This window comes from Primulina eburnea, chromosome 1 (genome assembly GCF_022965805.1).
Source record: "Primulina eburnea isolate SZY01 chromosome 1, ASM2296580v1, whole genome shotgun sequence".
Classification (NCBI taxonomy): Eukaryota; Viridiplantae; Streptophyta; class Magnoliopsida; order Lamiales; family Gesneriaceae; genus Primulina; species Primulina eburnea.
Window position 1 is genome coordinate 60,747,052 of NC_133101.1, and position 14,027 is coordinate 60,761,078.

General features: G+C 35.3%; 2 protein-coding genes across 11 annotated transcripts; one reads left to right on the forward strand and one right to left on the reverse strand.

Moving 5' to 3' along the window:
- The first annotated feature begins 1 nt into the window (after position 1).
- On the forward strand, positions 2–6,629 carry LOC140836668 (uncharacterized). Of its 9 annotated transcripts, none has more exons than XM_073202385.1 (9): positions 2,098–2,216; positions 3,163–3,222; positions 3,315–3,635; positions 3,712–3,924; positions 4,952–5,044; positions 5,182–5,289; positions 5,373–5,636; positions 6,030–6,146; positions 6,236–6,625. In XM_073202385.1, the coding sequence occupies exons 2-9, from the start codon at positions 3,172–3,174 to the stop codon at positions 6,521–6,523; spliced, it is 1,455 nt and encodes a 484-aa protein (XP_073058486.1). In that variant the 5' UTR covers positions 2,098–2,216; positions 3,163–3,171; the 3' UTR covers positions 6,524–6,625. The 9 variants fall into 9 exon arrangements, 7 of the variants coding, with proteins under 7 accessions (XP_073058473.1, XP_073058460.1, XP_073058486.1 ...); XM_073202377.1 differs by lacking the exon at positions 2,098–2,216 and adding an exon at positions 2,931–3,057; XM_073202412.1 differs by lacking the exon at positions 2,098–2,216 and adding an exon at positions 2,932–3,057 and having other exon boundaries at positions 6,030–6,105; positions 6,236–6,486.
- Positions 6,630–8,660: 2,031 nt separating this feature from the next.
- On the reverse strand, positions 8,661–13,304 carry LOC140836714 (E3 ubiquitin-protein ligase SINAT2-like). Of its 2 annotated transcripts, XM_073202445.1 has the most exons (5): positions 13,092–13,304; positions 11,980–12,966; positions 10,544–10,791; positions 9,330–9,713; positions 8,661–9,119 (listed from the first exon to the last, which is right to left on the reverse strand). In XM_073202445.1, exons 3-5 carry the CDS (start codon positions 10,754–10,756, stop codon positions 8,796–8,798), a joined length of 921 nt encoding a protein of 306 aa, XP_073058546.1. In that variant the 5' UTR covers positions 10,757–10,791; positions 11,980–12,966; positions 13,092–13,304; the 3' UTR covers positions 8,661–8,795. The 2 variants fall into 2 exon arrangements, with proteins under 2 accessions (XP_073058546.1, XP_073058538.1); XM_073202437.1 differs by lacking the exon at positions 11,980–12,966.
- Positions 13,305–14,027: the final 723 nt, after the last annotated feature.

Consider the following 14,027-nt stretch of genomic DNA (forward strand, 5'->3'; position numbering starts at 1 on the left):
AAACCACACTTCCACAAAATGTTTACTCAATGAAAAAGTTGTTGAAACCATTTGATTTAGGATATGAGAAGATTCATGCTTGCCCAAATGATTGTTGTCTATTTAGAAAGGAGCTCAAAGAATTAGACTCATGTCCCAAATGTGGTTCCTCAAGATGGAAGGTGGACAAAGTTACCTTCAAAGTTCGTAAAGGAGTTCCTGAAAAGGTGCTAAGGTATTTTCCTGTGATACCAAGATTTAAAAGGATGTTTAAATCAGAAGAAATGGCTGAAGATTTGATTTGGCACTCCAATCACAAAAGTCAAGATCATATGATGCGTCATCCAGTTGATTCAGTAGCTTGGGATACAATAAATCACAAGTGGCCTACTTTTGCATCAGATCCTAGAAATCTTCGTCTTGGTCTTGCAACAGATGGATTTAACCCTTTTGGTGACCTTAGTTCAAGATATAGTTGTTGGCCGGTTATCTTGGTAAATTACAATCTTCCACCACTGAAGTGCATGTCGAAGGAAAATCTTATGTTAACATTACTAATACCAGGTCCAAAGCAACCGGGAAATGATATAGATGTGTACTTGGAACCTCTTGTGGAGGATTTGAAGGAGTTGTGGGACATAGGTGTGGAGGCATTTGATGCATTTAGCAAGTCAATGTTCAATCTGAAGGCTATCTTGATGTGGACAATCAATGATTTTCCAGCTTATGGAAACCTAGCTGGATGTGCCACAAAAGGGAAATTTGGTTGTCCAATATGTGGTGAAGACGTATGTTCTATGTGGCTTAAGTATAGTAGAAAGTTTTCATACTTAGGCCACCGAAGATTTCTTGCTCCTGATCATCCGTTTCGTGAGAAAAAGAAGTGGTTTAATGGGAAAAAAGAGAGAAAAGGAAAACCGAGGACTTTGACTGGCTTAGAAATTTTTAATGCGGTAAAAGTCATTGAAAATGACTGGGGAAAAAAGAAAAGGAGTCAGAATCTCAATAATGCAAAGAGAAAGAGAAAAACGCATGATATTTCAAAAAATGTACAAAAATCAGATCAAATGTGGAAGAAGAAGTCAATTTTTTTCAGTTTGCCATACTGGAGTGTGAGTTATTTTGCTCTCTATTCATCAAGTTTTATAAATTTGTATTTTTGTTCATAAACTTTTATGAATCTTGAACTAATACTATGAAATCTGTTAATGGTTACGTACAGGGACTGCTGCTACGTCATAACTTAGATGTGATGCATGTTGAAAAGAATGTCTGCGAAAATATCATAGGCACATTGTTAAACGTGAAGAAAAAATCCAAAGATGGTGTGAATGCTCGCAAAGATTTGATGCACTTAAACATTAGAAAAGAATTACATCCTCAAGAGAAAGGGGAAAATATGTTTCACTTGCCTGCTGCACCTTACACATTGTCTAAAAAAGAAATGAATATATTTTGCTCTAGATTGAAGAAAATAAAGTTACCTGATGGCTATAGCTCAAATATTGGTAACTGTGTTTCTTTAGAAGATCATAAGCTTATTGGGCTGAAATCTCATGATTGCCATGTTCTAATGCAACAATTGCTATCAGTAGCATTGAAAAGTCTTTTACCTAAAGGTCCACGTAGTGCTCTATTTTTATTGTGTGCATTCTACAATGAATTATGTCAAAGAGTGTTAGACAGGAACCGTTTAGAACAACTCGAGGAGAATATTGCTGAAACTCTTTGCATGTTGGAAAGGTATTTTCCACCCGCTTTCTTCACTATCTCGGTTCATTTGACAATTCATTTAGCAAGAGAGGCTCGCTTGTGTGGGCCTGTCCAATTCCGTTGGATGTATCCATTTGAAAGGTAATAAATATTAATTTATTTTTAGACCAATATTATGTTATACAAAGAATTTATATTTTCTACAAACACTAGTTTCATGTGAAATTTGTTTTGTTATTTAGATTTATGAAAACACTTAAAGAGTATGTGAAGAACCGAGCAAGGCCAGAGGGTTGCATAGCTGAGTGTTACCTTGCAGAAGAACGAATGCGATTTTGTAGTGCTTATATAGAAAAAGCGGCGAGTATTGGTATCCGTTCTAATCGGAATCAGGATATGGAGAATGGATTAGTGGAAGGTCGCCCAATTTCTCAAGGAACAGAAAAAATTTTAGAAGACCATGTGTTGGAAGCTGCACATCGATATGTGTTGTTCAATACTGCTGAAGTTGAGCCTTACTTACAGTGAGTATAGTTAATTACATATCATATTAGCCTTTGTCTATTACATAATTCATATATTCTAATAATCACCCTTTAATGATTTTAAATAGGATGCACATTGAGGAGCTTAAACAAACAGATCGTCGTTTCTTAATTAATGAAACATTGTTACAAAAGCGACATATGGAAACATTTGCTCAATGGTTATCAAAACATGTTTGTGATAACTCATCAGACAGAATTCAATGGCTAGCACATGGTCCAAGAAAACATGTTATATCTTATATGGGTTATATTATAAATGGATATCGATTCCACACAATTGATGTTGAAAGGTCGACACAAGATAGTGGTGTTTCGATTGAAGCAGATACTGTTTGTCAGTCTAGTGCGAATGATTATTCACATACTGTTGGAAGAGTATTATACTATGGAGTTATACGAGATATTGTTTTACTAGACTACTATTCTTTCAAAGTTCCCGTTTTTAGGTGTGATTGGGCAAATCATGAAACTGGAATCAAAATGGAAGATGGTTTTACACTGGTCAACTTACACCAAGGTCTAAGAACTTTTGAAGGCGATCCTTTCATTTTAGCATCACAAGCAAAACAAGTATTCTATTCTAGAGACAATGACGAATCAAACTGGTATGTGTTGCTGAAAGCGCCGCCTCGGGGTATGCATAACATGAGTTTGCTTGAAGAGGAAGCCTATACATCATCAACACCTCTTGATGTGTCCACACTTGAGATTAACATTACTGAGAAAGAACCGTATGCGAGAAATGAGTGTGAGGGAATTGACGTGACTGATCCGTGATTGAAATTTTCGGTTCTAGATTTTATAGTTAATTTAAAACGTTCCATTACACTTTATTTACTGTTGCAATATATTTGTTTGTTTTCTTTTTATTTCAGCGAATTATCATGTTATATTACGTGTTTGATTATTTCTTCGTATATAGCATTAAAAAATGAGCAGATTGGGCCAAAAACGCAGCAAGGTATCTGTAGATGAAGTTCAGGTGATATTTTATTATTTTGTTAATTTATGATTATTTTAATTTTAATAAAGTCTCAATCTTACATTATAATATGTCTTTGTGATATTTTGTAGGAAAATATAGCTAATAAGCTATCGAGAGGGGACTCCAACACTCCACCTAATTCATCAGAATATTTGCGTGATAAAGAGCTAATTGATGACGCCAAAACTAATAAGAAAAAAGGAAGAGGTTCATCAAAGTTTAATTTGGTTAGTGGCCAACAACAGCCCAAAGATCTGGAACGTAATGAGTTTGGACAGGCAATTGGAGATAATTCGGTCAAGTACGCCTCTTTTCTAGGTTGCATGGTAAAAGAATTTGTGCCATATACATTAGATCGATGGAATGACTTAAACGAGGAAATGAAGAATAAGATGTGGCGCTGTCTTCAGGTAATGCTTATCACTGTTTTTGTATTCCTATTTTATAACAAAATGTAGAAATATTTTTATGCTTTTTAATGTGTAGTTGAACTATAAAGTTGAGGAGTGGGAGAAACATTCAATCTTTCAAAAGTTAGGTAAATTGTGGCGTGATAGAAAATCCAAACTCCAAATACTTATACGAGAAGTTCATGATGGTCGAGTGGCTTCACGAGATCTTTGTCTTTTGAAGCCCGAATTTATGGATCAAAACCAATGGGACTTGTTTGTAAAGAAGACACTATCACCAGCATTTCAAGTAAGTATCAATTCATTGTTATGGATTTCTTCACTTTTTTGATACATGCATACATTTGAGTTTTTTAAGCAAAGTGTGATTTGTGGTTACTGTGTGGTTACTGCATGGTTGGTGTATGAACAGTTTACTAGAGGAAAGGATAGAAGAATGAAAACTAAGAAAGTGGAATCTGTTTATATAAAATTAGGCTAAGGATCACTGCATACGGTAATGAGCCATATTTCATGCTAGTTTTGTAATCATATAGAAGTTCAAATATGCTGAGGTTCAAATAGAAATCTTTCCTGTCTTTCTAGCTATTGTTGTTAAGATCACATCAGATATATACTCTCTTTGCCAAAACAGTGCAGCTAATCTTGGGGACAAGGCTTTAAATATTTATAGGTTAAGTTTGTGGATACATTAACCAAAATATTATTTGATATTGTCTCCAGGAGTACTCCTCCACAATTAATTCATTCACCCCCCCAATCTTCATAGCTGTGGCAAACCAAAGAAAATACAGTCAACAACCACAAGACAATATCAAATAATATTTGGGTGAATACATATCTGTGTTTCATTTCGTTTTTCACATCTCAAGATTCCCACAAATTTTGGATAGGGATTTGTTTATAAATTTTGGTTGATTTTTAGCTTTTGTGTGGCTGTCAGTAATTGACCCTTCACAGTGAGGGACTTCGACTGTTAGAAAGAGTAGAGGGAAAAAGTGATTATGCATAAAGATGTGATCAGGAAAATACTAAAATAACATACTTGCAAAAAACATTCCAGCATACTAAAATAACATACTTGCAAAAAACATTCCAGCACACTGGTTCATGCATAAAGATGTGATCAGCAAAAAACATTCCAGCATACCAATTCAATATATCAAAATAAACAAAAAATGCAACCTAGATACCAATAAGCTTAAACTGAACCTTATCTGTAAAGCCCGTGTGCCAAGTATTCTTGCTCTTTAATATTTAGTAATCATGTGACTAATCAATTATATATGACTATGTTATATGTTTTTTAATTTCAGGAAAAGAGTGGAAAATTTAAGGCAATGAGGGAAAAGCAAAGACACAACCACACAATGAGCAGGAGAGGTTATGCCCGTTTAGCTCACATTATGGTAATTATTATTATTTGAAAAAACTTATGAAAAGTTCTTTTCAAAGTTTTCTTATTTTTAATTGTAATGATACATTTTTTTTTTGAATTATGTTCCTAATGAATTTTTCATATATTTCTATATGCCTCATACTCAAGGAGCAAACAAGTTCTGCTGATATACCAATTACAAGAACAAAAGTATGGGTGGAAGGCCATAAGAAGAAAAATGGACAACCTAGTGGTGAAGCTGTTGGAGAAAAAATGGTAGTAAAATTATTTCTGTCAGAAAATAACTGGTCAACTTAAATTCATTATTTTCTCAAAAATTATTTGTTTGTAATTTGCAGAAAGAAATAGAAGAATGTGCACCTGAATCTCAAAACACTGCTAACATTGCTGAGGATGCAATTAGCCTTGTATTTGGGAAGGAAATTCGAGGTAGAGTGCGAGGAATGGGCTTTGGAGTTACACCTTCAAAAGTTGGAGCATCTTTGCAACAAAATGGAACTATTAAACAACTTCAAAGTATGATGCACAACCTTCAACAAGAAGTGCAACAAATGAGGTCCATTGTTTTCCAAAATATGAGGCAACAAAATGAGCAAGAACAGGTTAGTAATTAAACAAAGTTCTGTCGCTTGTGTTATTGTGTGCTCTTTATGGCTGAATGATGTGAACCATTTGTTTTCTTCTTGCTTTTCTGTCAACTACCTTTTGGTCTTTATTATCCTCTGAGTCAGTGGCCATGTTTTTTAAAGTCTTTGCATAAATAATTGTAAATGGTTGTATTCACGAATCTGAGAAGGTAAAAACCATCGCTTTTTAAAAGAACAAGCTGATTGCTGATGTTAAAAAAATGATCTATTTATTGTGCGAGTGATTGTCAATGTGCTTCTTCTGCACAGTAGATTTTCTAGTGACCTCACAGTAGAAGTAATTTAATGAAGCTTCTTACATTGGAGATTTGTTGTTTGAGATATTTTTTGCTTTATCTCAATATGTAGGTTGGTAGTGGTGGCAGTATTGGGGTTGGGAATGATATTGGTAGCGGTTGTGATATCAATCGTCCCAAAAAAAGTGGTACTGCTGATAATGTGAACCAACATCAAGCTGCATCTCGGGTAACTATCTTAAAAGTTTGTGTTATCTAAACCACATTTGTTATAAAATAGATATGGCATAATTAATACTTTGTATTGTTTATATGCAGTCAAATTTAAAGAATGTGAGTCATGGAGATATCCCTGAAAATACTAAATGTAAGTTGCTTCATTGGTGTGGTGATGGAGTTGTTGCTGAAGGTCGAATTGCATCCACAGATTCAACGGTAAAAGTGCATCATGTTCCTCTTGGTGGATCTTGTTGGAAAGTTTGGGTTGATAAAGTTCTTGTGGAGCAGGTAGACTTGATTCGACCGAATTCTGAAATGATATTTTTGGATGATGCTGTTGGAAGCACAGTAGCATGGTTTTCTAAATTTATCGTTTTGTGTGACTGATACAGTTTCTATTGGTTCTAGAATTAGAGACAATATTGCATCAAACCTTCATATTACTGAGTATTTTGTTTACTTTATCAAGTTTTTTGTTTTATTGGATAAAGGAGAATTTACATTAATTACTTAGTTTTTATGTTATCTTATTACATGCTTTTATTCTGGTAATTGGTTGGATGTGGTGTGATAAATCTTTTGAGTTTCGATATAATTGTTTCAATTTTGGTTCATAATAATAAAAATAACGTTAATGTGTTGCACGTTGCTAATAAACCAAATCGATAGCACGCTTTGTACAATATTGATTATGTCAATTAGAGCTTGCATTGCCACCTGGAAATACTTTTAATCGCAGCGTGCACTTGCACGCTGCCAATAGATCAATTATCAACAGCATATTATGCACGCCTTGGATACTTTTAACCGCCGCCTGCAATGCACGCTGCCAATTCTTCAACATAACAACAGCATGCCTTACACGCCGTTGATAACCTTAACCATAGCATGCGATGCCCGCTACCGAAAGATAACTATCAACCGCATTGTTTGCACGCCGTTAATACGTTACCGAAAGATAACTATCAACCGCATTGTTTGCACGCCGTTAATACGTTTAGTCATAGCGCGCTGTGCACGCCGCCGAAATAGAACTATCAACAGCAAACACTGCACGTCGTTATTATAATAAACCGCGGCGTAAACCGCACGCTGCCAATAGTTGAAACTAAAGACGGCTTTCAATTTTGCGGCGTGCGTTGCAGCGTGCGTGGCACGCTGTGGATAGCTTTCCGCGGCGCACATTGCACGCTGCGGAAACCCACTTTTCTTGTAGTGAAAAATCGAACCAAACGAGTGATTATCCCGAACTCCTCCCTCTCCACCCTCCATCCAATTCTCCAATCCTCAATAATCATATTTGCATGAAGAAATTGATCCATTACTATAGGGAAAGCAAGCAGGAGCACGGCTGCTAACACAGCTTCTTTCGTCGAATTCCACCCACGATGCGACCAGAACCATCCAACACGAGGATGGCAGAGCACACTCACTTGATCACACCACTCCACAAACAATCCATTATCTCCACAAATTTCTTGCAGCCGATTCGTTTCGTTTTGCATCACCAGCAAGAAAGGTACGCCTCTTTTATTCGACCCGGTCACGATTTCGTCCATTTGGGCTGCCGAAACGGGAAAGAAACTGCCAAATGAACTGTACAATATACCCAGTCAGGAGACTGGAGGTTCCACCATTTCAAGTAGCTGGCAATGGCATTGGTGTTGCTTTTATCAGTCGCAGTGTTGATCGTCGTCATGGCTTTGGATTTTAAAAATGAGGTAGCTTGTCCGATATTGTAGATAGAAAATGCAACCTTTTGCTCGAAAGCATCAAATGCTTGGGATTCAAGATGGTAAATAGCAGTGAAGATGAGATATTTTCCTTTGGACTCTTGGAGTTGTACTTTTAGGAAAGCGGAGGCCATTTCTTGATCTCTTATTATGCTTGGAAGATCTGCAACACGAGATGGAGCAAGGCCCGGAATACAATCCACAATTCCAGTCTATTCGCTACAAGAGGATAAATGAGCAAAAGTTACCTCATTATTTAGAATTATTCAATATTTTTAAATTTGAAAGATGTTTTGTTACCATTATATCTCAATTCCGAGATCTTAAATTTGAGATATTGATGTTAAATAGACAGTGAAATCAATAAAAAATTTCCCATTTTGGGAAAGGGTTTGTGCCAATCTTCCCATTGATCACATCAATTTATGAGATTATTAATCATATCAATTTTAATTTTAAACATAAAAACTTAACTGTTATTCATATGTTGTACAAAATGCTAAGCCAAGTTAATCTGAAGATCCGTGATGGATGTGGTATTATAATAAGAGTTGGGTGAACAATAAGTTTCAGATATATTGACGCACTGGATGCTCTTTTGCAGCCATATCCACCACCTATCATTGTCCCGACGTTACAGCAAATCCTATGGTACACGGGAGTGTTCAATGGTCCGAACTACACGGGGGACTACAAGTATCCAAAGTGAATGGGCCATTTAAAGAAATTACCACAATTCTTCAGCCACTCTCCCATTCCTGGCGCATCATTCTCTCGTTCAATTCAGGGACTATAGCAAATCCATCCACTTTTGCAAGTAAGCCATTTACATTCAGATGACAGAAATACTTGAGATTTAGTTTTACATAAGCTTATTGGTTAAGTTACATAGCACTAAGATAACGCAAAAATTTGGATATAAAAAGTTATGATTGTTCTTTCCAAATGCGTCCGGCCACTTTCAGCTTAAGCTCCTGTTTGTTACCTCCAGAGAAAAAAAGGGCCATGTTTCTCTGAATTATTAGCCCGTCCATACTGTCTCGAACTTTTGAGTGGCTGTCACGAATGCTCCTCGGAACTCCTTGCCATGTCATCTTTCTGCCATTTCCACCAACCTCCAAGCTGTAGCTGAACTTTTTAGCGTCATGATCATCCCCCATGAAACGAATGAATGCCATGTAAACCGGGGCCATGCCTATACTGAAAGCCTCGAAGTGCAAGCAGAACTGATGCCCATAACAGTTGAAAACCTGCATAAATGCAAGAGTAACATCACTTTTTCCATTCTCCGAGATATGGTCATTATATGATGCAAGATGCTTGTATCATTGACCATCAAGAAACATGAAATCCGGTACGTCATTTAAAATTATTGTTCAGCAAGGAAAAGAAGAAACCGAGATCAAAACTGAACTATAATCCAAAAAATACAGGGACAAGATGAAAGATGGATCCCTTACTGTGAGCATCCATGTGGCATTTTCAACATCTTGGGCATTAGACTTGACGTATCTGTGGTTAAAAGTTGACCCATCATGCATATCAACTTTGTGATCACTCTTGAGATGTGCCACGAGGAATGGAATATCACCAGTAACGGGACAGTCAGCTCCGGCGTATGGGCAGTTGTAGGGACGAAACCTACAATTCTGTTCATGTCTTAGCCTGCTATGATAGGAAAGTATATCTTGACAACCTAGGATTTGGTATCTGCACGGCAGTTCCAGTGATTCCGCAACTTTCTCCAATGCCAAACACCTTATGTTCCCAAGCTCGTGCCGACATATTGGACAACAATGCACCTTCGACTGGCACTTGGAGCATAAAGTATGGCCATTTGGGCACTGGAATGGGAAAAATGATGTCGCTTTCTTGTCAGCATAATGGTATCTATCTAACTATAATAATTGTACATTTTTCAAATGAAGAAAATAGATTGTGATGATGTAGCCCATATTCTACTTTTCTGCACAATGTATTAACTGGGGAGCAATAATAACCAAATGATAACTATACCAGTAAAGCAGCGTAGAAGAGCATAGTTGCAAAGTCTTACGCTCGATACACACAATATAGTTCAAGTTACCTTTTTGTTCTAAGAAAATCTGTATTATCATGATCACGCTCTCCGGAAACAAAAACGTGAATGAAAAACTCTACGCTTCTCTTGCTTCAGTAATAATATTCCAGTAAGTGCATTAAAAATTAGAATATAACTTGTTTAAAATCTTGATATTACGATATATGACCGTGTACGGAAGTAATGTTTTATTGCAAGTTTAGACAACTGAACATGTCATTTAAAAATAATAACATGGTAGAAAAGAATACATTAGAAACTTAGCATTTAAGAGTTAAACAAAATATAGTGTGGCCAAATTTGATGGGAATAGCTAAATTTAATAGGGAAAATTTCCAAACTGACTGACTATAAAAGTCTGTAGTATGCACTCCTCAGGTTCAGAGAACATTAAAATTCTACACCATCTATTTAGAAAAAAATTTAAACCATCTAATACATGAACAATAAGTGATATCTTACAAGATTTACCATATTAACATTTACTGAAAGACAGTTTAAACTAAACGTGAAACAGTCTTATTTGGAGCTCCTTTAGATGTTCAGAATACAAATGAAGCAAAAAATCCGTAACTAGATTAGATGACAGCTTACCTGATGAATAGGGGGGTACATAACTCCCATACAGACAGGGCACTCCAAAAGTTCATGAACTGAGGTATTTGATGCTATGCCACGGTTTGCACCGGTAAGAGTCGAAACTTTTCTACGAGGAGACACCCTAAGTTCCACACTTTCAGGTGCAATATCGTAATTTCCATTGAGAGATCCAACTACTCCTTCATAAGTACCACCTACAGGGGTCATTGTTTCCTCCTTTTCCAAATATCGGTATTATGAGTCTGTCCATTAAGAAATACAAAAAAATGAATTAAGAAAAAAAATTTACTTAATTAAAAATTGTTGTAAGTATGAAGACGCGAAAGACAGGAGGGTGTCAAAATAATAACCGATCCACATAGTTCAATTAATTCTTTTTTTCTCAACTTAGGCATCGTTCGGTGCGACTCGACATCCCTGTTTCACCACACTTTTGGCTCGAGTTCTTTACAATAATTGAGGTTAAAAATATTTATGTTATCCGTATCTTTCAATTTATTATCCACGTATCATACATACTATATTTTCATATCTCATTGGCCAAGTGGTGTCTTGTTTTCATATTTCTAAACAATAAGCCAACTAAGTACCTCACACATTAACTGATCACTTCTCATAAAGTATATAAATAATTTCAGTTATATGTTTTCCTCTACTTTCAACGAGAGTTAATTAGCATTCCTTTGGAGACAATATATAACACTCGCTGAGCGGCAGCTACTTTTTGGGGTGAAAAGAGTACAACCCATCAAAAACAAATTCACACGTCTTGCTTAAGTTCTGCAAAATTTGGCTAGGATTCAGTGTTTTCTATCCACTTGGGATGACAAAAAAAAAAAAAACCGATGCTTCTTGACTGTGCCAACTATTCATTTAAGCTACTAATTAATTACGGTAACCATTAACATTATGGCACTGTGCAATCAACACAAGCACAATTCACGAAAGGTATCTGTACAATGGAAATTTATTAAGTTTGATTGAGATGGCCATTTTCAATTATATGCAAGCGAAACACTAAATTACCACAACAGGGCGGTTGAATTAGTTAATATTTAATGCAACAATATTCAAATATATGCATGGATTACACTTGTTTTGTTTCAAGAGGGGATATACTAAAATCTCGTTTTTTTACCCCACAATATCGAAGAGAAAAATAAAAAGTCCAACAATCCTGGAGCACAACAATTGTTATATAGTCTTGGATAAAAAGGGCATGCTCCTCGTCTAAAGCTGTAAATAAAAGAAGAAAATGGCTAAAGATTCTGGCTGTAAATTCATCTGGTTGTATCACAATAAGATAGAAGAGCAACTTTAACATCATGTAGCCACGAGTAAAGTCAAAGAATCACAAATAGAACTGCAAATGTTATCTTTGAACAAATAATTAATCAACATTGATCAGATTCAAGTGAGATTCTACTCACTTTAAACAAGAGCCGTGTGGGGAGGATGGCCTAGGTTCACACTGAAAAGTATGAACAAAGGCTGTCACGGACACTAAGTATTCTAGTTCTATTCAAAATCAAGATTCGAAAATATTCAAAGCCAGAACCACCAACCAAGATCTCAAAATTTCCTTACTCTTTTCCTGAATGCAATCATTACTTTAAGAACACAACAAAGCAACAAAAACAGGAGCACCCAGCACATTGACATGAGCTGTGTATTCATACTTGATTCCTAAGCATAGTTACAGCTATCTTGGTTCTATTAGAGAATAAAAATTGTGGAGATCATTGCTTTTAGTTGAAAAGGGAACCCCTCTTACTCAAAGATTGCTCAATTACGAGTAACACCAATAAATTTCACCTAAAGAGACACCATAAAGGCAGCGGCACAACCAAAAACATTGAACACAAGAAAAGAAAAGCCAAGCAATCAGAAAATCTCTTCACTCCACATAATCAGTAAATAAAACACCTTTTACTCCCATTAGATAATCTAACATTATATTATTCAGTAAAAAACTCCTACATAACCTTTTCACAAGCCCAGAGCAGGGATTATGTAATGCATAACTCCAGTCACATCACAGTAAAGTCTTTCAACTTGGGCACAAAATTAGAAATATCAATCACATACACAACTTGAAAATCATATGTTCCTAAAAGATTCACATGGTAAATAACTAAAAACCCAATATAGTTCGGGATCCATATATCACGTTTTTATGATAAAGTTCAAATTTTTTCACATCAAATTCCGACAAACTTAGTAATATCCTTGCCAAACCAACCAACAAAAATAGCGAAACGACACAAGGACCAGTACTGATCCGCTCAAGCTCCCCATAAAATAAAAATCAAGAATTTAAACTTCCTCCCATCACTTAGAATAGACTAGCTAGCTCGGAATCTATAAACAAAAAATCGACTCAACGTTCTTACGCTTTTCTTCCAAGAAAAATTAACCTGGGACGAAACGAACAAAAATAGCAAATCGAAATCCATCAATAAAGGGAAAAAGAAATTCAAATTTTCGCCTATAATTAGATACAAACAACAAAGATAAGAAAATAGAGAAAGCAAAATCTAACCAAGAAAAGCAAAAAAACCCAGAAGAGGAACTAGCAGCCCAAAGGCAAAATATGTTGAAATCAACGCATATTCCAGTGCAATCAATAATGGGATCTTAAACAAGACAGAGCGCAGGTGAGTTCCGAACTGGAACTCGATCCTTGAATCTCGTTTCTATTTTCCCATGCTTTGTCTAAAAATTGGACTTTAAGACTTCAAAACGTCAAAAAAGATACAGTTGTAGACACTACGTGTGCCTTGTAATCATATATTAGATTATACGTATTTAATTAATAAAATATAGATTTTTGTATTTAAATTTTTAAATATAATCACATTTCTCGGAAAAAAAAAAAATCAAATCCGAAAATAAAACCTAATTAACAAAACTAAAACACATAATAGACTTAAAAAATACAAAATAGACAAATTTAAAAGTTCATTTTAACTGTTTCCCCTTCAATTTATTACATTTTTCCAATCTCATTGATTTAAAATCTCATTTTAAACTTGTTTATATATATAAATAATGAGATTTAAATTATAATAAAATAGAATAAGCCGTAATACACTTATCAAATCATCCTCTAGAAGTCAAATCACTCTATTCACATACAACCACGTGATTTATTTTGATAGCTGATCACTCATATTGCTAATTTTTAGTAAAATCTACTTGCATGTGAAATCATTCACAAGGAAACTAAAATGTCGAAAGCCGATAATGTTATTCTGAATGTAGTAAAAATGCACGACTTTATTTAATGTATTTATTTGTAGAGTAGATTTTTTGTGAAACGGTCTCACGAATCTTTATCTGTGAGACGGGTCAACTCTACCGATATTCGCAATAAAAAGTAATATCCTTAGCATAAACAGTAATATTTTTTCATGGATGATCAAAATAAGATAAATTTGTCTCACAAAATATAACTCGTAAGATCGTCTCACACAAG